The 26,145-nt window shown below is 38.9% G+C and overlaps 1 protein-coding gene across 2 annotated transcripts in view; it reads left to right on the top strand.

Moving 5' to 3' along the window:
• The first annotated feature begins 13,198 nt into the window (after positions 1-13,198).
• ndrg1a (N-myc downstream regulated 1a) overlaps positions 13,199-26,145 on the top strand; it is a 17,786-nt gene continuing 4,839 nt past the window's right edge. Inside the window, exons 1-11 of one of the 2 annotated variants that reach the window (XM_042506665.2) lie at positions 13,199-13,354; positions 19,163-19,237; positions 20,600-20,635; positions 23,319-23,424; positions 23,684-23,804; positions 24,103-24,165; positions 24,266-24,326; positions 24,988-25,074; positions 25,643-25,699; positions 25,797-25,900; positions 26,017-26,073. In XM_042506665.2, coding sequence (XP_042362599.1) covers positions 19,181-19,237; positions 20,600-20,635; positions 23,319-23,424; positions 23,684-23,804; positions 24,103-24,165; positions 24,266-24,326; positions 24,988-25,074; positions 25,643-25,699; positions 25,797-25,900; positions 26,017-26,073 — 749 coding nt within the window. In that variant the 5' untranslated portion in view covers positions 13,199-13,354; positions 19,163-19,180. Of the gene's footprint in view, positions 13,355-19,162; positions 19,238-20,599; positions 20,636-22,417; positions 22,576-23,318; positions 23,425-23,683; positions 23,805-24,102; positions 24,166-24,265; positions 24,327-24,987; positions 25,075-25,642; positions 25,700-25,796; positions 25,901-26,016; positions 26,074-26,145 lie in introns of those variants that run through there. The other variant, XM_088090888.1, reaches the window with a different exon arrangement.

Genomic DNA, 26,145 nt, shown 5'->3' with positions numbered 1-26,145 from the left:
GACGAGACACAACAGCTTTGGCCTCCAGTGTGACATATATTGTGCATCAGCAGTGTTTTCTTAACAATAACAATTGCTTAACATGGCATTACTGTCTGTTATAGTGCAGCTGATCATGTCCTCTTTTCAGAGGGCAAAAAGCTCCCAAATCTCACTCTTTCCAATTTGCAAATATTTTCAGTTGCTGTTACTCTTTTTTTTTTTGTTTGAGTTTGCTGCTAACTGCTGCTATTTAAATGTCCTGCAGTGGGTTGGCATGCACAACATACCATCAAAACGTCACACCTGTCCATAGTCCTGTCCTACTGGTTGTCCCTTTCTACTGTATCAGACTACCTCCACTGGCTGAAAGGTGAGAAAACTTTGTCCCTTTAATCCACCATTGTACCTCTTATACAGAACAGTGAAGCGACATAGCAGCAGTGGAAAAATGCCTACAGACTTTGTGGTGTTGCTTGTTTTTTTGTCATTTTGCATCTCTTTGTCATGCTTATGCATCTTTTTTGTGGTCAATTTGCTTCTCTCTGTTGTCATTTTGTCTCTTTTTGTAGTTGTTTTGCTCCTTTTTGTAGTTATTTTGTGTTTCTTTGTGGCCGTTTTGAGTCTCTTCCTGGTCAGCACGTGTTACTTTTAGCGGCACTTTGCAGGTAAAGGCCAGGTGAGGCCCTTACACTTTGGGCCTCTGGGCCTGTGCCCATTAGGCCAGCTCAATAATCCATTCATGATGAATACCGCCGAGACAGGCTTAGCAGCAAGTGGAAAGGAAGACTGTAAGTAGTGTGTAAGTGCCAGGGATTACCTGAGAAGTCTAAAGTCAGATTTATGTTGTCTAGCAAATCAAACTTTCATATCAAAGTTTATCCAATTCTTTTTATCCCAAGCATAACAATCAAACATTAGATATAAGGAGTTTGAATGGTCTGAAGCTCAATTTAGAGGCGATCAATTAACCCTTTGAAACCTGAACAAATTGGCTTAATCTCAAATCTAAAACATGTAAGGCTTTGAACAACTTTACAATAAATTACCCCCAATTAACATGGAATTAGTAAAACCTTACAATAAAAGTAATTATTAATAATTTTATAATATTTTCTAGAAGTGTAAAAACTATTTTTCTCTGTAATATTGTCCTTTTCTCTGTCTTGTATTTTTTTTAAATTACTAATTGTCAGTTCATTTTCTTGCCAGCTTTTCCAAATATCTTGCCACATGCAGGACATTTCTTGCAAAGTTGCTTGTTGCCTTTTTAGCCATGTTTTCAAAGGAAGCTTAAGCAATCCCCTCAGGTTTAAAAGGTTGACAAAATGTTTGCGAAAGTGCCTAAATGTAACACACACAAACTGATGTCGATCCAGATTCCATATTGTTACATCACAAAGCCCCAACATAACATAAAATAATAATTACCAGATGATGCAGTGCAACTTCTCCCCTTTATTGAAACCTCGTGGCCACAGCTCATTGGCTGTAAATAGGCCTGAAATTCATACAGTGTGTGTGCAAACTTTAAACACTGTGTGCCTCAGTGTTATGAAGCAAATAACTCAGTAGGTTGAGTGATCTGAAGTCAAGTCCAGATGTTCATTCTTATTCATTTCGTCGCCCTACTCGACAGCCCTTATCAAGGTCAGGAATTTCTCACAGATAACATCACAACATGTGAGTCTCGCGGTCGCAGGCAAACTGAGGGAGGTCTGTCATGAGTCGAGAACTTGGCTGGACACAGAGCAAGGAAGAGGAGTTGGGTGAGCTCAGCATTGGCATCGTATGCCCACGACATACTTCCACCCTGTGGGATTACTAGTGGACGACCTAGATTGTGATGCAGCCCTCCATCTTTTTTCCCCTCCCTCCCTCCCTCCCACCGCTGACTGGTCAACAGAGATTACACTCTGAGAGAAGAGCCTGGCAGTCAGACAGAAGGGCTCAGCATGTGACTGACTGAGTGACACACTGAGGGACGGGAGACAAAAACACTTGTCTTTCCTTTTCTTCACTCATTTTCCTCTCCTCTACTCTATTCTACATGTGTTTGTGTCATTTACACACCACCGTTCATCCCTCAGAGCAGCTTCTTTAGGGACATTTTATCAAGTCTTATTTTACAATGTGAAGGCCTCTTCCAGGCACACAAACAACATTGTTTTGAAAGTTTACAAGACCCAGATTTTACATATATGTGAAAATGGTACCCACAGAGGGAGTTGATTTCCTTTAATTGCACAAAACTGGAGCTTGTCTGTCTGTCTACTGTTGTACTGTTGTGGATTAACTTGAGTTGCTGGTTTGTGTTTACTGATTGAGTAAACTGGTTCAAGCATTAATCCCCCTGCATGCTGTATTGTACAGAGGATCCTTACTGTGTTTACTGTACAGGCCAGTATTGCTCTGGATGTCAAAGATTTCCTGACCTCATCCTGTGTTTGAGTGTCTCTTTATGTATGTCACGTTGTTTGTGAACTGGTTACATAAATCCTTAACCTCAGTCTAACTGCAGTTCTGTTGCTAGTTGTTGCCCCTGAAATAAAATATGCCTCTCTGCATTAAAAAATGAAGATCAAATTGTGTTCAAGCCCTCAACTCTTAGCATGACCCATTGTATGAGTGTGTGTGTGTGTGTGTTTATGTGCAAGCTTCAGGCTAAACTCTAGATATTTTTTTCCAGCATGTTTACATGTAAGCTGGGAGACACCATGGAAACCTGCTGCACTGAGGACAAATGCACTAATATTAGCCTCAAACTTCCATTTCCTCCCATTTAACAATATAGTCTCTAGAGTAATTAACAAAATTTCATTAGTCTTTATTACTTCATGTGGTCCTTTGTACTATTACAGCAAATACTACAAGAAATAGCCTACTATGATTTAATGTTTTAGACCATACATCTTTGTGAATGCAGAGGGAGTATTACAGTAGCACCCAGTGGTAGAAAAATGGAAGTACTCAGATCTTATACTCAAGTAAAAGTAATAATACCACAAAATATAGGCACTCAATTACAAATAAAAGTTCAGAAGTTAAAATATAAAATGTATGCTAAGCATCAAAAGTAAAAATACTAATTATGCAGCTGAATGATCCCTGTTGTTATTTTCATGTTATTGTTTTATTGTATAGTTTTATAGTATTGTTATTTCTGTTTAATATACTTTATATTAAAAGTGAACTTTTGTTACTTTACAGCACTACACCGTGAGAAACACATATACCTTAAAGCATGTAGAACCTTGAATACATACAACAAATGAGTAATGTAAATTATCACACAGGTATAGGCTTTGTTGTGCTGATTTTTCTTAACGGAAAGAGAAGTAGATTATAACCTCTTAGCTAATTGCAGGCTGTACTGAACTCATGACATGATGTCCTGAGTAAGGAGCAGCCCTAAAGGTGCTGTACTCAGACCCAAGGGATAAAAACAGGCACCACCCTGACGTCCGTTCACAATAAACAACAATCGGGCCAGTCACGTCTCGCTCGTCTTCCTCGTCCGGGTCCGCCCTGCACCGCCCACAGCAGCTGCTGTCATCCTCAAACTACCAGATCATCGTTACAGCCAAAGAGTATTTACAGTCTGTGGTTACAGCCTGTTCATTCAGCCTGCGGGCTGTGCTGCGTTCAAGAGCCGTGCACAACAGACACCACACAACCCCGTTTTTGTTGTAGTTGATGTTTTATTTTGAAAGCTGTTATCAATAAAAACAATTAAAAAGGCATTTTCATTATATTAAATGCATAGTATTTTGAACTTAAACCAGTGACAGTATATTGTTTTGAAATTGTATTATAATTTCTATTCTCTCTGCTCTAATCTATTATATCTATCAATCAACATCAATCATCAATCAACACCACATTTGTTCATCACAAATTTCTTATTTTTTTACAGAGGTGGAATTTTTACTTAAAGTACCTAAAAAATAATTTGAGGTACTTCTACTCCATTGTGTTTCAAATGGAAATATTGTAATTTATTACTCACTTGCTTTAAAAAAAACAACTAGTTACCATCTTAAAATTAAGATTTTACACATGAATTAAAACATGCAAAAGTATATGAAATTTTAAGATTAGCTTCAACTCAACAAATTAAAGCAGTTAAAGCCACTTACATATGAATGCCTCTGCAATACCAGTATGATATAAAAAAGTATAATACACATGTGTAGTTCCCTTTGTCCCATGTTGTTTAAGTTTTAAACTGTTTTAAAAATGTGACATCATTTTTCTTTTTTATCTCTGTAAATTATTATTATTACTATTACTATTATTATTATCAATGATACCCAATTCAATCTCTTCACAGAGCACTTTTACTTTTGATACATTAAGTATATTTTGCTAATTATAATTATGTATTTTTAATCATTTAAATGCATGCCTTTGAACTGTAACTAAGTATTTTTACAATGTTGTATTGTTACTTTACTCCCTCCTCAACTACCCTTTTCCAATTCATTGAATTTTGTGCCTGATGACAGAAGCCATACAAAATCCCGTGAAGGCATCATTACACACAATAATTAAGCCTTTACGGTGTGTACTTTGAACGTGCTTTTAAAGTTCACTTACGCTTGTGTTTTTAATGAACACATAGTTATACTGAAGGATATTTCCTCTTATAACTGTGTCTTTATGTAACACATGTGCTTTATGATTTATCAAAGTAAAAAAAGAGCAGTCTTATCGTTGGGCCTTTGATAGCCCCTTTAAATATGCCAATCATAATTTACAATATTCACTTTATAGTACTTTTGATAACTTTTACCAACAGAATCCTCAGGCGGTGTAGAAGCAACCTTTGATTTACAGCAGTGATATTGTACGATTTTATTATCTGCTTTTTAAGAGTGTGCTATTTGTTTATCCCCACTTTATGATTAATAAGGAATAATTGACAGCTTGTCTATCTGGGTCAGTAGTTTTTCAACAACAACCCAGACAGTCAAGTATGTAACACAATATCACACTGTTCTAAATTTTTCCCAAAACAAACTGTCAATCATTGAAAGTACATTGCAGTATTCACTCCTTGGAGCAGTGCAGTGTGCTCCAGCCTGCACTGAGTTAATCAACTGTAACTTTTCCTTGGCCGTGAATGAATCTGTGACTTTGAGGACACATGGTCAGTCCAAACATCCGTCACACACATATGCACACAGTTGTGCTTTGGTCTCCATATTAAGTGTCGCCTGCCCTGACCCCTAAGATATCTTTTAAAGCAAGAGTGGGAGTTAATTTACTTTTAATTTACTTTTGTGCTGAGAGTTAGAGTTTTCTGTCTTTCTGTTTTGAGATGTGCTTTTCCCTTAGAGCAGTGATACTAAATTTACGGCCTGTGGGTCAAATCTGCACCCCAATAGGGTGCCGGGTGGCCTCTCGACCATTTTCTAATTCACAATAAAAATCAAGTTATTCACACTGGGAATTGTTTTTGTACTTTTAGTAAACATAAGATGCAAGAGTGTGCTAAATAGCATCAAAATAGAGCTTGTTTATTAAAAAAACAAAAACAGTGGAGGAACCCTTGCATCTCCTGACAGAGGTTCACAGCCCCTACTGTCCTAAAATCCCCCAAACATCCAAAAACCCTAGAAACATCTTAAAATTTCCTAAAATTCTAGAGACGTCCTAATATCCTAGAATTCTTCTAAACTCCCAAAGATGTCCTGGAAATGTCCTAAAATCTGAGAAAGTAAATTGAGTGTCCCTGCCCTAATGTGTGACTCCTCTCTCCTCCTTATTCCCGCTGATGACCCCATTCCTCCATCCACAACATACTACCATCCCTTATATCTGTTATATCGGATCCCCCCTCACCCCTAATCAAAACAACTGAGTCCATCATTTCTACATAAACCCTATTATTCCAGACTACATTCTCTAATTTTAACTGTGTTGGGTGAAAACACGGCCCCACCTGCAACACAGCAGGAACTCACAGTTTTCCCCCTGTATGCCACAGCGCACACACCGCCCCTTTAATACATCCAGGAAGAGGCCTGTGATCAGGATTATGTTTTACTCCAATAACGATCCTGCACTGAGTTCATATTTGATGCAGTCTCACCCACCAGCTGACGTCCTGTCATCCTGACCTCACATATTTTCCTCAGGAACCAAAACAGAGGCTGGCTAGGTGCAGCTTCCGCTATTACAACCGGTCCAACTTTATCTGCGCTGGCTGACCTGCTGCTGTAGGAATGTGTTGGTCCTGCCAAGTGTAAATGCAGAAAAATAACTTTGAAAGTAGGTGGGATTTCCACATGCGTGGAAAAAGTGAACAGTGTAGAAAGGAAGTAATATTATTACTCTGTGGGAAATACTAGTTACATTGGCAACAAATTGATGACTTTGTTTCATTGTGCCTGTTACAATTACATTTTTATCTCATCTGTATTCATCTGAGCGACTCCTTTGTAGCACTGATGTCAAACCTGTGCAAGGCAGAAGTGGCAGAAGTCTAAGTCAAACGTGCAAGTCACAAGCAAGTCTTAAACCTTTAAGTCTCAGGCAAGTCAAGTCAAGGTCCTGCTATGAGTCATACTTTCTAGCCAACAACTGACCTACCAGTAAGCAAATAAATCTGATAAAATAAAACATCCATGTGCTTATATTTGTGGGTTTTGTAGTAATGGATGAAGCTGGATGTTGTGGCAGTCATGTCAGTGATTTTTGAGGTGCAGATCTTGCTGCTCCCTTCTCACTGCCTTCATCAGCAACATAAGCCTTGAATCCAACATTTTATTTTCTTTTGCACTAGCTCCCTCCATGATAGCTGCCTCATGTGTTGGCCTCTGCTGGTCTGCCGCGTCCTAATAATTGCAAGGTTTGCACAAGAATTTGTCCATAATAATATTTGTATATTATATATTTTGTTTTGTTTTGTATCTTAAGCTTTCTGTTTTTTTTCCCTCTTTTTTTTAAATGATCTGTAACTCCAGTGTTACTATGTTGTATAATTTCTTAAAATGCAAAAAAAAAGATCAGTTATGTTCCAAAAACAAAATAGAACTTCCAAATGTCTTTTTGAATCATCTGTCTCAAGTCTAAATCAAGTCATGAATACCGAGTCAAAGTCAAGTCTCAACTCCTCAAATTTTTTTAACTTAAGCCTGACTCATATCAAGTCATGTGATTCGAGTGCCCTAACTCTAGCACACAACACAGCAGAGTAGTACAGATTTACACATGACGCCCACTGAGCATGCTACTCCAGCTTCATTTGAGTGTGTCATCAGCACCCACACTGCATGTTTACTGTGTCTAAAATTGGTGCTGGTGATAAAGACATTACTGCCATGAACACAGACTGTGGCTCTGGGAGGATTAGGTTAGCTGACTGTTTGTTTATCTTCATTACTTATGCAACACAGAAAGCGCGCAGTCAGATGCATGCATGGTCATTCACACAGCCACAAACCCCACTGCACTGCATAGCTGAAAGGGGATTTCCCCCCCTTTATCTGAATGATTTACTGGATTTTAAATGGGACATAAAGGGCAAGTGTGCATATGAGCTTGTCACTTGACTGCATTGTAGATAAGAATTTGTATCAAATCAGTTAAACAGTGTGAATACATGAATGAACATGCTTTAATGTTTCACTAGTCTTGTGCCTTTGCTTTTTGCATTAGAACAGGCACAGGGCTGTTCATTTTGTAAGATGCGGTAATAATTACACAGACTTGTTTGTCTCACTGCTTTGAGAATGTGTCAGCTGACTGTCCCTGTAGTTATGTGGCTCTGAACTGTCTTTATCGAAGCAAGGCAGATTTATTTTCTTTATCCTAGTTTACAGCTCTCCCCAGACAGCAGTAAAAATTCAGTCAACAGTAAAGACCTAAGCAGCATTCACATTTTGTGGGTATCTGCTTAGTTTAACCTTTGTCCCCTGGAGCTCACAAATAAAGCTTACAATATTATTAAGGCTTCAATAATGACCCATATACAACAGTAACATTTACCACCCAGCTTGGTTAGTCACTCAGTAACAGCCTTATCAACATCAAGAGAAAACAGGACAGTCTTATCATAGCAGTTACTGCACCTTTTAGAGATATAATCAATACTGAATATAGGCCAGCCAGGCCCGTGCAGGCGCTCACACCTCCACCAAATTGACTGTACAGCCAAATAAAAACCCACAAGCTTTGTTTGTCTGTTGACCTATAATACGGTGTAATAATTAGATGTTACATAAATTCATAAACACCTGAGTCCTGTCTGATAGGGATTAAAACAATATGTTTTTAAGCTAGAAAACCACAAAATGCAGAAACAATTAGTTATAATCATCCATGAAAGGAGCAGGGTACGTCAGTTTCGATAAGCATGAATAAATAAAACGTGATATAGAAAAGGTGATTTATGTATGACACATTTTTTTTTTATTTTTTAAAGGAATTGTTTTACACACTGGGACATACTGTTCTTTACTTTCTTACTAAAAGTTAGATGAGAAGATTGATGCCACTCTAATGTCTGTCCAGTAAATATTTAAACCTCCCATCAGCAGACAATTATCTTGGCTTTGCTCAGTATGAAGGGGAAAGGGGCGAACAGCGAGCTTGGCCATATTTGATGATAACAGAATCTGTCTGATCAATATTGTCCATTAAATGCAAGGCAGGAAATTTCGTTTTTTGTACATCCTAAACAAATGAGATAAAATGTCTTAATCTGTTAGCTTTGCAGGTGCTGGTTTGTGTATTTTGTTACCTCCAGATGGAGCTGTTTCCTCATGTTTGCAACATTTATGCTAAACTAAGCTAACTGGATGTTTACGATCATATTAAATTAGCAGTACGAGAGAGGTAGCTTAGGGCCCTGACACACCAGTTTGACGGTTAGCAGTTGGTGAATGTTTGGACGTCTGTGAGCATTTTTGCAGTGTATTCCTTTCCATCTGCACAACAATGCCTTTGTCTTTTTTGCTGGCCAGTTTGGCATGTTAAATTAGTGTCAGAGACAACAGAGCCCATCAGCAAATGAAGTCACTCTGATTTGCAGTTCAGCCCAGTGCACAAGAAGAAAAACAGAAGTGAGGAAAGCCAGCAAACAGCTTAAGTCAGAGGGCGTGAAGTCAAAACAGTTACATTAGATGAGATTGTTTTTTTAGCTCTTGGATTCATATTTGTTTTTGTTATTGCTCGTTAGCACACAGTAGGTCTAAATATAGTTTATTCTTTTACATGAGGTTGTTTTTTTAATGTGCAAACTGGCTAACAAGTATCCTGAAATCATCCTGTTGGTCTTCTAATTTTCTTCCACCGCCTGCTGGTATGGAAAGTCATTTCTTTTTACGCAGGTGCAGAACATACATGCTGTTTGGCCATTGGCTGTAGTCTTTAAGGTGTGTTTACGTGCAACTTTTAGGCCAAGACACAAGTAACATGAGGCAACAGTCAGCCTTCGTCACCACTAGTTCTTTGATGTCATTAACAAGAAATAACACAAATCGCACATGATGACTTATCTGGACATCACAGGAAACTTTAGAAAGTAACTTTTCAACTTCTTTGTTAAACTAAAAAAAAAGTTTGTAAAGATTAACCTCAGCAGACAGTGTCAGTGCCACATTAATGCTGTTCTTCTTTAAACTGGTGATCGGCCTACAATGCAGGCATACCTTTCTGAATTGGTCACACTTCAATTTACACACCATTTACTACGTGACTGAAAGACACATTGCATGTCATGTGCGTCTGAATCACCCATTCCTGTTTCAAGCCTGTTGCATCACCGTCACCGTCATGACTGACTGAATCTGCCTCAGAGGAAGGCAACACAAAGACTCTGGGATGGGTGTGTGTATTGAATAAAGGTGAGCAACAAGCAGGTTTCAGGAAAACAGCTCGCAATGGTATTTTTTTTTATCTAAATACTTCTGCTGTAACACAATTCAGCCGTAGTCAGTGATATGGACTTGCTTTGACCTTTGGTGCTACCTAATCTGTCTGTCTTGTATTATCTGCTCTGTTTGCGGTGAACATTGTGGTCATGAACTTAGAGATCAAACAGTGACCCCTGACTGGCAGAGAGCAGACACAGAGGGCAGGAGACAGTTTTAGCTACTGCTGGATGTCCAGTGTGGTTCTATTGTATTAGAGGAAGAGAAGAAGGAAAAAGAAGTGACAATTTAAGGACACAAAAATAAGGATCCAATTTGCTCTAATGTTCTAGAAGATTTCAAACGTGGTATTTTCCTGTTTCTGTTTAAAGTATGACAGGTCTAACATGTTCTGTGTTTACATCACCTCATCTTATTTCTCTTCACATAATACCTAGCTCCCAGAACTCACTACACATGATATAAATAGAAATAATAATAGCTTTATTTGTATATCAAATAAAAAAATAAGTGCTTCAAAGACTGTGCATAAAAATAAAAGGACATAATAGGCTAAAATAAGACGTTATAATGTGCATAACACAGAGGTGGGACCAAGTTTTTAGTCATTGGGCTCTTTAGCAGAAACTGTTCATAACTGTTTGCTATTGTTTGCATTAACTGTGTGGTAAATATTATTTGTTCTCTTATTCAAGCGTCTTGAATCTCTCTTGTCGGTCTTGCATTTCCCTTTGTGATAATGACAAATTCAGACTACAGACACTTATTTCCCTCTTACACAGACGCAGAGTGTACGCACTGGTTGGCCGTCGGCTGTAGTCTTTGTGTTCAGGTACAACTTTAAGGCCAACAGAGGCAACGTAAGGCAACTTGGCTTACCTTGGCAACTCACTGGCTTTTGTCGCCAGTAGTTTGTCTGATGTCAGTTTAGTTTGTCAGGGCCTTAACAGGACAGGAGCTACATCTATTTTCAACCCAGATTTGGAGACAAGCATTCATACAACAAAAGTATTCCCTGACCTGAAGCATTTCCATAGGGTCCCAACCCATACCAGTTTACCGAGGTTCCTCACAATATCATTTGTCTTGAGAGGTGTGGATGGGTGAAGCCCATCCCTGAGGACCTGAGGAGCACTGGCCTCATTTAAAATGCCTTGTAGAGGCTGCCAGCAAATACTGCAATCAGCCAGGTGAAAGTCCACCGATTTATCAAGTATTGAGACACTCTGTGACCTACGTATGCTGCACTAAACCTCTCACAGTTGGCAGATCTGCAAATGCTATCTTTGTTTCACAATGATAGCCGAACAGGGTCTGTCAGGTCAGGAACTCACTCACACACATGTGCGTATGTCACTATGTAGTGTTTTTATTAATTTAGGTCAAACTCATTTTAGTTCGGGGGCTACATATAGCCCAGTTTGATGTCAAGTGGGCCGCACCAGTAAAATCATTAGTTTTTTTTTTTACAGAAAACTTTGATTAAGTGAGATGCCCTGAACCTTTTTTGTTTTTTTGTTTTTTTAATAATACCTCATTTTTCAGATTCGAAGTCATTTCAAGATGGAAATGTGAAACTTTTACTTTGGAGTAGTTCTAAATCTATACAATAAAAATGCTCGATTTTTGTGTCTGTATATACTCAGAGATATCCTCAGCTGACGTCAGTTATTATCTATTTAATTTTTATTTCTGGCAACCCCCCCAAAAAATCAAAGAATAAAGCCAATTTCCTCACAATTTAATGGTGTTTACTTTTTAATTTGTTAAAGGTAAAATCAGTCGGGCTCTAGTATTAAGGACTTCTTTGAAATTTAACACTTTGCAAAGAGGGCTGAACTGGACCCTTTGGCAGGCCGGCTCTGGCCCGCAGGCCGTATGTTTGACACCCGATTTAGATCCGAATATTTTTGTTTGACTTTTGTCCATCAGTATTGCTCCCCATGTTTTGTACTAAGTGACTGACCATGTCATTAGCATAGTGGTTATATTTTCCCCCTCAAACGCGCCTATTGTCCGATGTGTTCCTATCGTGGGCCTCACATTACAAGCCCACAGTGCGGCTATTGTGTCCTGACAAGGACCTTTCACACACTCATTGCCAATACTAGCACTTATTAGCAGATTCGCAGTGTAACAGTCAGCCACTTGCAGGTGTGGAAATTTCCACAGCACTGAAGTTGATGCTTAGTAAGTAAAATGAATGGATCTGAAATCCCAAACATGTTTAGAAGATGCTGAGGCCTGCATTTATGCACACACCTCACATTACGTCTGTTGCTGAATGGTGTCAAAACACAAAGTGGCCACTCAACACAGGCTTTATTTCAGATTAGATATCTCTTTGAGGTCACTTGTGGAGAGGGTTGTTGCAGATAACATGTCTTTCGTGCTTTCCCTCAAATAAAATCTGCACCTCAGCTAACACGGTAGCATATTGTGATATTGACTATTGCTTCTGTAGGACTAGCGGACTTTGATTAGACAATAGCCGTGCGCTATCAAGGAAAAGTGGTTTGATCCAGGGAGAGGGAAGGGCTTCCCTTTGTACAGACTTATCTCCTCTTGGCCTCAAATCAAGGTTGTAGGCCTGGCTGCATTCCTAACCCCCTCAGCCTCATACAACCACAGCAGACAATGGCTCAGACGCACCTTTAAAAAAAAGTCTGCTGCTTGGATGCAAGCGTGTAAAAATACCACGATGACTTGTAGTCCTCAGTCAGAGCGTGGTGAATTATAGTGCACCGATGTAAAAAAGACAAACAGCCATGTCAAGATTCCTGTCCACGCCCTGTCTGTCTAGTGTGGAAAGAAGAAGCTCTGTCCTACCAAAGTAATTACCACCTAACCATGAAAATAAAATGTATTACATGAGACGGTGTGAAGATGACAGTCACAATGCACATAGCGGAGAGAGATTAATGAAATTAGACACATTTCTCTTGCAGTTAAACTGTTTCATCAGCACCATTGTGAAAACAGCTACCAGACTCCATACGAAAAAGTATTAAAATGTATTTAATTTAAATTATAATAAAAGGAAAGTGAGTGCTTAAAATGCCTTAATGCTTAAAAGAAAGTCACAGAAGTCACTAGGAATCCACATGCAGTTTGGCAACACTGTGACAGTTGTGGTGATTTATCATGGAGGAGGGAATCGACTCGTATCGAGCATTTTCACCCACGAGTCCCTGTCATCAACTTCCCCATCATGCAACCGCTGGAAAGAGTCAAGCTGCGTTATCAATCCCACAGCTGCTGTTGCCCAATAGAGAGAGCAGCGGGGGAAAGTGGGCCGGGCTGCACACCCCCAAGGCTTTATAAATTTCCCTCATACGTCCGCCTTGTACTGCACGTTATAAACAAAGCAACGCGTCTGTCTGTTACTGCAACTGTTTGTGCTGTTTGAAAAGAGGGAGAAAAAGTTTTTTTGTGGACTTTTTTTCACATTTCGCGAGTGTTTATCAAAGGACAATCAGAAGTTTAATCCACAGGTAGGTTTCTGCTCCAAATGTTTAACTTGTTTTCATTATTTTATAGGGAACTGGGCGATTACTTCCTAGTTGCGTGTTAGTTTCGCAGCATGTCTCAGCACGTTGTTTTTCTCTGCTGAAGCACGATTTTGAAGTTTCGGTCCATGTGTGCTGATTTTATTCGACCACACAGAGCAAGAATATTTAACATATGTTTCAGAGTGTGTTTTCTGTGTATATAAGGAATTGCAAAACACGAGAATTACACGCATATATACTTTATTGTGTTTATTTATTTAAACTTATGTGGCATGGACTCAGGGGCGTAGCTTTTGTTTCAACATTTGTGGGGGCACATTTTCAAGAGGGACTTTGGGGGTCTTCTGCCAGACATTTTTAAGCATGAAGCACCTAATTTCCTGCACTCCAGTGAATTTCTGTGCATCAATTTTGACATTTCCAACTTTTTTTTTTTTTTTTTGCATCATTTACAGTGTAAACTTGGGATCCATGAGACTGGGTTCTTGACCGATATCGAATATGCTGATATAAAAACAAATAATTTATTCATGTTATGCATGCTCTTATCACGATGGCCCTCCAGTAAATGGAGACATAAAATGCAATGTTTTAAGTAATGTATGTTATACTCATTTATCATACAAAATAAGAAAAATACTTTAACTTGGGTTGATGTTTTGAACCTGTTCACTTGCCAGTTTATATATATATATATATATATATATATATATATATATATATATATATATAGTCAAGATAAAAGTCCTCTGTCACTCCAGTGTTTTTATTGAGAGGGCACAAAAAGCACATATTCTCACCCTTGAAATCGACACCTGTGCATTTAGTTTTATATTAAGGTAGGTCACACCTGTATGAAGAATGCTAGAGAAACCTTATCCTAAATCAACATGCTTTTCACACAGCGACGCTGTAAACGCGTGCGCACAGAGGCAGAAAGCTTTTATGGCAAATATTACAAATATTATGAGAGCCATAATTGCATTACAAATCCTCTTTGCTTTCTAGCCTCCATATAAAGAAAACAAACAAGAAAATACATGCGGGTGGGTGGAGGAGGGAAAGGAGGGGGTTAGCGCTTGTTAAGTCAAAATATGAAAAAATGTTTTTTATTAATTTTAGAGCTTATTGGCAGTCTGCCCAGATATGCTACCAAAACAACATCCTGACCTGTTTTCAGGGCGTGTTTACTTTCCCAGCTAATTCTAATGTAAAATCCAGACTTCAATCTAAAAGATTATGAACCTGATCTCAGGAGGTCTGCTTAGCTATGGTGATACAGGAGGATACATCGCACAATAAACAACAACAGCTGCTTGAAGTGGTGATGGTGTGATCCCCTCAAACCACCCTGAACCCCCCCCCCAACTCACCAACTAACTGCAGCAATGGAGACACCCACATTTTGATATCTTTTTACTATCTGAAAATGTAGGTCTGTAACAGCTTAGTCCAGCAGGCCTGCTGCCGCAGTGCTGATATTTCAGAACCAGGGATTTGACAGATTAAGCGAGTTCCCAAAGATTAGGGAAGCAATCATTGTTTCTGCAGATGGAAAGCCGCGGCCTCGTGGATTTAAAACTATATGGAGGCAATGGAGGAAGGATGGCCTAGCCTTGATTCTGGCTCCCTAAAATTGAGACTGTCCAAATCTAATCAGTGCATATGTTCCTCTCTCTCTCGGTGAACAGAGAAAGAGTTTGGGCTCATGCTGTTTTGTAACTTGGATGTTCTGGCTTAAAGTAGTGTGTCATATCTGTGGATTTACAGCAGCAAAACACGCACCAATGTGTTACGTAGGCCCACATCATTGTTGTTGTTTTTCTCTAAAGCTCAAGCTACTTTCTTATTCATTCAAGTGAAAACATTGGATTTTCGAAAAGTCCGCTTTTCAGGAATCAACATATAAAACCTAATCACGAGAATTATTGTCAGTTTAAAGATGGATTATCAGTTGGATGCCAAGAGCATGTAAAGGCTTTATTATATTGTATCTTGCCACGGGACCATCGGCCAACAAATATTCATTTCCAAATCTTGTTTCAGAAATAGTGAAACCGAAAAGTATTCTTTTGGGCTACACATTTCGGATCATCCTGAGCCTATATCCTCCCACAGTATCCTGTTCATGATTGCATAACTCAGTCTCACTTCTGCCAGGCCAAAGCTGTCTCACTGAATAGTCTGCTTTCTTCCCCACAGCTTGACATTTTCTAAATAATAAAAAAAAAAAAAGACACTAGTTTCAATTGTGAATATGCATGCAGAAACTGGTTTGACTTGGTTATAAACAATGTGTGACTGTTGCCATGCCATGACACCAAGCCAGTTTTGGAGTGAAGCCAGTTTAAAGAGAGCCCCCTGCTGCAGCAGCCACATAAAATCCCTGTGAGAAAAAGACGCTCTGCAAAAACAGCACTTCCCTTTTTTATGTAATGTGTTTTTCTAAATGTGTGATAATCTAAGAAACAACATAAAACTCACTTATATGTATATTTTGAATGTTTTTCCATGCCAGTTATTCCACATCCATGAAATTAATTTGACAAATCATTACATAAGACGTTTCAGAAGCCAGCTCTCATGTCTGGTTGCTTGGGATTAGGATCCTGTGAGGTCGAACACCTCCCTCCCTCCGCTCCTCTTGGCCAGGTGAAACATTAGCTCAGTGAGGCCAACAGTTTGAGGCACACTGCTGGTGTAAACAGCAGGTGACCTAGTTGTCTCAGTCTGCTGTCGTGCCAGGCTCTGTCTCTGCTGCCAACCTGCTAACATGTGGCATTTGTGGCCAAGTTCAGAGGAAGTCTGCACTCTGTTTTTGTTGTTAATGAGCTCTCTAGTCTGGTTTTACGTAGTAGTGTTTGAAAATAAGCTTAGAGGATTCCCCCAGTGTTGATGCATTTGCTGATTTTTTTCACCCTTATCTTCTAATCTGAAATGGCCTTTCATTTCTCGGCATCATGAACATGACTTCTCTCTCATGGCTGTGGAATCTCAATGGGGTATGACCTCTTGTCCTCCTCAACAAAGCTCCTGCAGTGCGATGACGGCCATGTTTCTGAAGGCCTCAGCAGAAAAATGAACCTGTTGTTTGATACTCCTCTTCCTCTGAGCTATTGTGAGATCCGGCTGGCTCCAGTCTCTTTTCTCCCAGTCAGAGGAGCATGTGTGCACTTGTGTGTGTGTGTGTGTGTGTGTGTGTGTGTGTGTGTGTGTGTGTGTGTGTGTGTGTGTGTGTGTGTGTGTGTGTGTGTGTGTGTGTGTGTGTGTGTTGAAGGCGTGTTCTGACAGACATCTGCACATTTAAAGTGCAATGAATCATTTCCTTGAAAAGACTTCTTGCTCTGACAGCCACTCTGCAGTCATGATGTTGATTAGTTGTCTGCTGTGGCTGTATACAAAGACAGACGGAAAGACGGAGAGCACAAAACACATGGAATGAGTCTGTAAAGAGCAAACATAGCAACCAAGCAGAAACCAAGACAAACAGAGAAAAAGTGGCAGAATACACAGAGCGGGAAAGCCAGCAGAGGGTTGAAAAGAGGCTGGGGTGTATTGATGGAAACCAGAGTGTCTGCTGCTTCCTGTCTGTGCGGGTCAGTGAAGGAGAGCAGGCCCCTGGCTCTCAGGAGCCACCGGTGCCAGTGCACAAAGAGCCCTCTTAACTGGCTAATTTGATTTGCATGCAGGGCCGCAGCCTGCTCGCTCTCCTCCAACATGACCAACAGCACAATATGTACGCCTGGCTTCTCTTCATCCTCCCCCTTTCCTTTCTTTATTTTTCTCTGTTTGTCTCTCCCTCTTTTCTATTTTTTCCCTCATGAATCTTTGGACAGGACATTCTTCTTTTTTTTAAAGAAAAACTGCTCCCAATCTTGAAACTATTATCAGGGAGGGACTGCTTCAGTATTCAGTTCTGGCAGCTCTCTGTTTTCAAAAAGAATGTGTAGAAGATTTAGGCCACAACACGGTATTTTAGGCATGTTTAAGTAGTAGGTCTGTGTACTGACACTAATCTGGTGATTCGATATGTGTCATCATACAGGGGTCACAGTTCAATATATTGCAACATTGTAAGCAAGGCAATACGTCATGATTTTGCTAATCTGATGTTAGGAGAGCTGTCATATAATAAAGAGCAATAACTTTTAGACTCAAACACTTGAGTCACTTGCGTCACTTGAGTCACTTGAGACATGCTAACAACAAAAATCACTTCCTGGTAGACAACTGGCCATTAATTAGAATAGCAGAGATTTGTGAAATCTGCAAACTTGTTTATTTCTGTTATCATTTTCCGATGTCACTGTAATGTTTGTTACACAATCAAACACATTGGTTCGACCTGTCTGATGTTTCTACTGTGCTTATTTTATCTACTGTGTTGCTGCTAGCATCTTTGATAAACTAAATCCACCAGCATGCTAAGCAATGCACTGCTGTTGACAGGCTGCAGCAAAACATATTTTAGCCACAAAAAACAACCACCCCAAAATTAAGTAAATCAGTGTAAGAGTACATTATATTAATATTGAATATTGTCTCTGTTTTACCTTACCCAACAATAGCAGTGGTAGACCAGCAACTCCCAAGTTCTGCAAATTAAAATTATTGTTTTTGTAAGTAAAGCTGGGTGGCTTTAAGATAACGGCTTCAGTTCCTCATTGGAAAAGGCTGTCTGACAGTAAGCTAAAGAGGTGAAAATATTCTAAATATAGCGTACACTTTAAAAAAAATCCTAGGTGTGCCTTTTTATAGGTGGCTGAAAACAAATCAACTGAGGCAGTGTTTGCTCAGCACCATTTGATTTTATGTACGTGATACTGGGGATTTCTACCGGGAAGTTATTGTAGACAGACATCATGATGCCGTATATGTAAAAAAAAAAGTTGACTTTTTATGCAGTTAGAACATCCAACACTATAGCACTACTTTCACGCAATATGAGCAAAGGAATTAACATTTTCCTATATCAGTAAAAAATAAACAGAAAAGTGCTTGCAGAATTCTTTAGGTCAAGGTCAAATTTATTTATATAGCATATTTAAAAACAACTAAGGTTGACGAAAGTGCTGTACAGAAGTACTGGACAAAGGTCCACAAGTAAACAAGTTAAAGAAATATACAATTGTAAACCATTGACAATTAATACTTTATTTTTGAGAATCAATATAGTTTCACAAACATAATATTTGTAAACTCAAGTGTATTGATATTTTTTTACAGTCCTATTCAGGAGGGCGAAAAATGATTTACATCACATTTTCCCTTTATCTGTCAGTGAGACACATAAGCCCCCTGGCCTGTGCACCCTGTCTGCCAGGTTGTCTGTGAGACTTTCTCTTTTGAAGGCGGTTCACAGGTGTGGCCTGTAACATGGTCCACATGTTAGTGCAGATCAGATCACCAGTCTCTGCCTGTTCCTGTGTCTCTTTACTTGTATGGGTGTGTGTATGGGTGTGTGTACGTGAGTTTGATCATGTCTGGTACTTTTTTTTTATGAGCTTTGTGTAAATAAGAAACACGCCCACCCCAGTGTTTGCGCAATCTTTAATTTTATTGTCTGCAAATCAACCTTTGCTGCACCTTTTGTAAAAGAAGTTTGAGTAATATAAATTCATGTTAGTTCAATGAAAAGAACATGCCTAAGCATTTTCTAGAGTTAAGTAAAGCCAAATATTTTCCCACACATTATCCAATATAACCTGAAGCATCTTCCATTTGGAAAAGTCTGAAACACAGGTTGAACCAGTCACGCACTAATCTCATTGTCATCTCTCTGATACCCAGGCTCTGCAGCTCTTTGAAATGGATGACATCCAGGTTGTTGAGTCCAAACCCCTGCTGGTGGACAGGGAACTGCCGGTAGGTACTCTGAACAGAGCCAAGACAAACAGTGTTGGAAAAGAATTCTCAGAAACCTGCTTGAGTCCAATGTATCACTCAGTTTTGCATTATTTTTATACCTGACAAAAGTTGCTTTTGCAGTTCATTTAAACACAATTGGTTTAATCAGGTTGCTGCATAAAAGAATTTGTTAAGATTTTAAAGGAAAACTGCAGGTGCTGTTTGCAAAGAAATACACAATAACATGTCTCTATAATTACAATTGTTACAATTTACAACATAGTTCTGTCAAAATATAATATAAGTGAAACAAAACACATTTTGAGGCTAATTATTTTGGTAATTAAAACACTGAATTTTTTTTTAAGGAGATTACAGTAGGAAGAATTCAGAGAGCACTAAAGAGAGTAATAGAAATGTTTAATCATCTTTTTTTTTTAAAAAAAAATATATAATCAGTGATATGCAATTGTGGGATACATGTGTCAAGTTGGTTTTGTACAAGCAAGTGTAGCAGTTCACTAGAAAATAGAAATATAATGCTTCATCTCACAATTACCTTTTCATAATTGTGTATGGCGGGGCGAAATTAAGAGAAAATCAAGTAATAATAATAATAATAATAATAATAATAATAATAATAATAATAATAATAACAATTTTGACAAAATACTTAGACATTGATATTGGGATGGCATTTTAGGGTTGACTATTGGTGCCTTCACCAAAAATTTACATGAGATTTTTGATGAACAATTGTCAGTGAAGTGGATACAATGAATAACTGAGTAAAGGCAAATAATAAAACAGCTAGAACAGTCTGATAAGTTCAGAAAATTACATCACTTTACTTTAATGCACCCTTTAAAAGCAGGAATAGACAACACTTACTGTATATCCAAATTCTAAGACGATGTCTATTCTCATGACACACTTTGCTATAATATTGATATATTTCCCAGTCTTTAGTTAAAGCATAATCCCCCCATCAAAACTAAAGAAACAGTTTTCCAGTCATGATTATAGAAAATCACTCTCAAAATGCTTTTCTTTTTTTCCAGATGGGCATTCAAAAAACCCCTTAGAACAGGGATTGAAGTGAACTTTTCTTGTGCTGCATTCAGATGACTTTCACAGGCATTTAAACCTCTGAAACCTGAGAACACTTGGTTCAGTTTTTTTCAAAAACATAGGAAAAAAACATAATGAGCAACTTTGCATTTGAAATGAAACTCAGTGCCTCATATGACTGAGGCCATACTGTAAGGATGTGAAAATACATTCAGTGACAGGATGGCGCCCTCAGGATATTAAATTAGAGCATGTTGCATTGTAATCGCATTAGTTTAGTATTTTCATTACTCTGTTCTTTCCTTGCAGGGTCTCAGAGAGGCTGTGCAGCAGCTTGTTGTCAAGGTACGTCTGCAGACACACGAAATAAGATCCAGCAGTCATCATTCCCACCAGCTGTAGAGCCGGCTTTAGTATTTGAAGCTTGTGTCGCCAAATGATGCCAATTACTGCTTGCGTATGCAGACATTTTTATTCTGTATTTTGTGTTCAGCTTGTTTGGTACCATCTAGTGGTGGATTAAAAGAAATACTAAATAACACTGTTGCTGCAATAGCTCATCTGTCTCAGTGATGACCTTTCATCCGCTGTGATTTTATTAGGACTGAAATCTAATTGGACCAACACTAATTTAGTCGGCTACTGAAAGTAATGAAACACACTTTGGACAGATGACACAGCTTTAGTGCATCAACCCTTTCACTTACAACACATACACATTTTGGATGGTATGTGGGTGCTGCTGAGTGTCGGGGCCTCTCAGCACCTTGGACAGCGCTGACTAATCGGAAGTATTCAGGGCAATTGTCTGTATCTCAGCGGGGACTAAGCTTCTAGCTATTAGTGACGTAAGATTAGTTGAGGGTGACAATATCCTTACATTCATAGTAAATGCATATGCATTTATACGTGCACATGTCGCGATGTGGGATTATCTTGCTCGAGTAACCTACGTGTGCAAGTGTGTCCACTGGAGGTGGAGGGTGGGCGGAGCGAGGCGCTGTGAATCCTTAGATGTTTACCTTGTGTCCAGTAAATAGGTTATACGCCTCCTTGGACGCTCCTCCAGAGCAGATCCCATGCAGTTAAAACAGGTTTGAAAAACATCCAAGAGATCATCTTAGATGTTTACAGTGTGCTAAACCTGCAGGTCAGGTCACCACAGGGCAAATTGTTTTATTTTTCTTATTAAGACTCAGTCTGCACACAAACAGTTTGATTTCAAAATGTTGTTTTGGTGAAAATATAAAATTGCATGGAAAGCATTTTTCTGCTATAACAACACTGTTCTGACATAGTCACCTGTGTGTGTGTGTGTGTGTGTGTGTGTGTGTGTGTGTGTGTATATATATATATATATTCATGAGAGTGAATCATTCAGAAGAGTTGGAGGGAAAAAATCAATAAGTTTTTTCAGTCCACAAGTTACAGTTTGCTGCAATAAAAATAATTGAAGTGAGATGAAAACATCAAACATCATCAAAGTTTGAGCATCAAACACTTAATTTTCTGCATTATGGTGAATTTTCATGCACCAACTTTTTTTTTCATCAATGCACCCTTTCTGCGTCAGTTTATGGTGTAAATAAATGTCTTCAAAATAAAACCACTGTCATGTAAAGCATGTCAAAAAGGAATATACTGAGAATATTGAGGGGGGTGTGTCCAATGTTTTGCCCCCAAATCTGCAATTATGGAAAATACCAACAAATAGATTCTAAGCTTTTATATTTAGATATGTATTATTCTCTCTGACAGGTTATGTAAGCATATTGGACATTTACTGTCATTGTTTATCTCTTTCTAGCCTTTGCTGCTATGTTAGATTTTAGGATTCTTCAGTTGAAAGTTCCTTAGTTCAGCCATTCGTTTGGCAATCCCGAGCCATCATCGAATAACGGCTGCTGACTTCCCCTCCCTCAGTCATTCAGCATGTTTTCCCAAAGCCGTACATACTCATCATGTCAACACAGTAGTCAATGCCCCTCTGTCTGACATTGGTTGATCCAATTTAGGGATCTCTTCATCTAGAGTTAGCTTGTTTTGACCAGCCTGCAAGGCACCATGGGAGGCAGGGAGCTTAGGCCAACTGGTAAGCAGCGGGGGTATAAAACTCAGCTCTCAGAGCAGGGAAGAGGCTTACACCATTTGGATCTATAGCTCAGGGAGCCACTGCAGCGACTACTCTTTTGTTTTAGTAGCGAGAAGCGTTAAACTCCACTCCTGCAAACATGGTTCTGGAGGATTCTGATGTGGAAATGATTGTTGCTGAGATTGAAGTCAGCGTGAGTACACTAAAGGCTTTATTGAAAATGTTTGAGTAGTTTCAAGTGGATTGTGGGATTATGCTCCCTGCGTGAATTGTAGAACAGGTGTCAGTGCTGAATGGAGGATATGTTTATACTTCTGTGTTGTGGCTTACAGGAAAGAATGGACCAGATTTTAATATGTGGGCAATCTTTATAGTGTTTTGGCTGTTCATTAGTTTGGCTGGAGTTTTTAAAATCTAAATAAAAAAGCATTTTCATGGCATTAAGAACATTTTTACAACTAGATGAGGCAATAATGAAAAGTCAGTGTCAACTTTTTATTGTCAATTCTGCCATATGATCTTGAGTGTCGGTGTATAAAAGTATTGAAATAACACAACAATACACAACAAAACAACAATGGTTTAAAAATAATAGGATAAATGCCATATGCAACTTTCTAAATTACCAGTTATGAACGGGTTGGGGAAGGACAAAGGCACAGATCAAGGATAAGAAACTATAATAACAAGTATAGTGCAAAAAAAGGAAAAATTAATGCATTATTGCAAACTAAAATGCAAGAATGAAAAATCCTGTTTGGTCAATTAGTTTAATGTGGTGCATTGTATGTATACAGATTTTAGATATGTATCAATGTTGACATGCAGCATTTTTTTGTTTAAAAATGAATTCCCTGATATGTTTACTTGGCATTTTGTTAAACTGTTTTTTGTTATCCACACATAACTAATTTTGGTCATGCTTTTCATCTCTAGGAGCATGATGTGGAGACTCCTTATGGAAGAGTCCGTTGTACAATGAAGGGGGTCCCCAAGGCGGACAGACCCGTCATCCTCACCTACCATGACATTGGACTGAACCGTAAGCTCAGCTCCTTATTCAGCTCAATCTAGGTGAAACATCTGTTGTTGTGCCTAAAGCCTGTGGTGTTTTGAATTACCGTACCACGTGGGACCAGATTAGGTTCACCCAGCTAACTTTATATTGTTAAGGCTATTACATTACATTTTGTCAAATATTGTGATACGATGAGTCACCACACCTGCATGTTGCACAAAAGGTCATTTCTGCTCATCAGCCAAGTATTGCTCACTCTTTTTTCCTTCCTTTTTCCTTCCAGACAAAACCTGCTGGAACACACTCTTCAGCCATGAAGACATGTCAGAGATCATGCAGCACTTTGCCGTTTGTCACGTCGACGCCCCCGGGCAGCATGAGGGAGCTAACACCTTTTCCACTGGGTGAGCCAAACACACATACACAAACACTTAATGTATGTCAAACAGTCTGCGACCTTTGACTCGGCAGGTAGATCACTGCGGATGTACTTAAGGCGACCTAAATCTCTGCTTTGATGGTGGGACTTCGTCTCATGTTAACGCTACCTGAGCTGAACATGATATATGAAAGCAGATAGTGAATAACAGTTGACTATTATAGGCTGATATCAACACTACAGAGAAGTAGGACAATGATTAGATAGTGGTTATTATTAAACTGTTAACTATTAATTATAACAATATGCTTTTTGTTTCCCAGATATGAGTACCCATCGATGGACCAGATTTCTGAGACCCTCCCTCTGGTATTGAAGCACTTTGGGTAAGTTGAGCTTCAGTTTTCACTCCGACCCCTTCACACTCAAATTTAAGATTTTTTCTAACCTGTTGTCCTAACAGTATCCACATATGTTTGGCTGCAGGCTGAAGAGTGTCATCGGAATGGGCATCGGAGCCGGGGCCTACATTCTGACCAGATTCGCTGTAAGTTTCGCCCCTCTCAATCAGGCTTAATAATTATGAGTTTTAATCATTTTAGGATTACCAGAGCCAGCTAATGTGTTACTTCTTTTTGCTGATTTTGGCAATATAACGCTGCTTATTGCTTGAGCCTGCTGAGCCATAAAAGCCTTAGGAATGTTCTAGATCAGCTCAACACTAACACTGTGCGCAGTGGGAAGTCTCACTCTGTTGACACGAGGCTGACAGAGATACAGCTTTTAACTCCTTGCAGCAACCTTCTCTGCAACTAAATCTAGTTTGCATCATTGTAAAATAAGTTATTTTTTAAAATTTAAAACATATTTAACAAGGAAAGCCTCCTTGTCACATGGAAAATGTCTAAAAAACAAATAAAAAATTCAATTATAAAATCGTTTACGCAATCATAATAAAGATGTAATCCTATAAGCAACTGAAATGGCAACATAAAAAACTTCAGAGCTGTCTAAAAGCATTAAAACAAAACTAATCCTAATCCAGAACATGCCTTAATAAGATTAACACATATTAAGATTTTAGAATACCCCCAAACATTGGCAGCCTAAACACTGAGAGCACTCAGTTTTCGCACATATATTTAACTAAAAATGGTATTTTGTGATACAGTAACAAATCACTTATTTCATTTTGTGTGTGTTTTCAGCTGGACTACCCGAACATGGTGGAAGGGCTGCTACTCATTAACATCAACCCATGTGCTGAGGGATGGATGGACTGGGCTGCACACAAGGTAACACACATTAATAACTAAAATAAACATACAGAAAACACCTTTCAAATAATTATCTTACCCAAACCATCAAAAAATGAAAAATACATGTTTTTCTTCTTACCTGTAGTGCTATTTATTAACCGAGTGTTGGGAGATATCAGTCATAGAGACGTCTCTATTATAGTGGAGCTAGATGGCACTCAGCTTGTGGTGCTCAAAGCTCCAAAAAGTGCATGAAAAACACCCAAAACAAAACTCAGCAGCAATGTCTCTTTCCAGAAATCATGACCCAATTACTCAAGATAATCCACAGACCTTTTTATGAGCAGTTCCATGTAGGAACCATTTTCTTTCTACCAAACTACACCCACAAACTGTATCACTGCACAAAAGGAAGCGTGCATACTGCCCGATCATCCAAGCACAAGAGAGTTAGCTAACATTACAGCTCATGACCGATATCTCCAACACTTCATAGCGTTACAGATCAATAACCCACTGGAAACTGAGAATTTTGGACTAGCAGAGCTAACAAGAACATAAACGCTGCTTTAAAGCTAAATGTAGATCTTATGTGTGATTTCAGCTCAGCGGCTTGACCCATGACATGGCTGACATGATCATCACCCACCTCTTTGGAAAGGTATTTAAAAACCCTTTGAGTAAGAGGGCAGTTCACTCGCTCTTCTAGGTCTTGAGGTCTCGGTGACTGTAACAGATTTTGTGTTTGGTCACCACAGGAGGAGATCCACAACAACCAGGACCTAATTGGAACATACCGCCACCACATTTTAAATGACATGAACCAGTTCAACCTGCATCTCTTTGTCAAGTCCTACGAAAGGTAAAGCAAAAGCATCAAAGAAAAAAAGTAAAGTAAAAGCAAAGATTGAACTGGTTGACTCAACTTTTAACAACTAAAATAAGAAGATTTTCTAAAACATATGTCTCCCTCTACAGTCGGAGGGATTTGGAAATTGAGAGGCCGATCCCTGGAAGCAACGTCAGAACCCTCAAGTAAGTTGTCATCATGCGTCAATCATCAACATTAACAACTACTACTATTTTATGAACGATTAAATCACAGTT

Source organism: Plectropomus leopardus, chromosome 17 (assembly GCF_026936395.1).
Source record: "Plectropomus leopardus strain MGB_pleo_1.0 chromosome 17, ASM2693639v1, whole genome shotgun sequence".
Classification (NCBI taxonomy): Eukaryota; Metazoa; Chordata; class Actinopteri; order Perciformes; family Serranidae; genus Plectropomus; species Plectropomus leopardus.
This window is presented reverse-complemented; position numbering and strand designations above follow the sequence as displayed.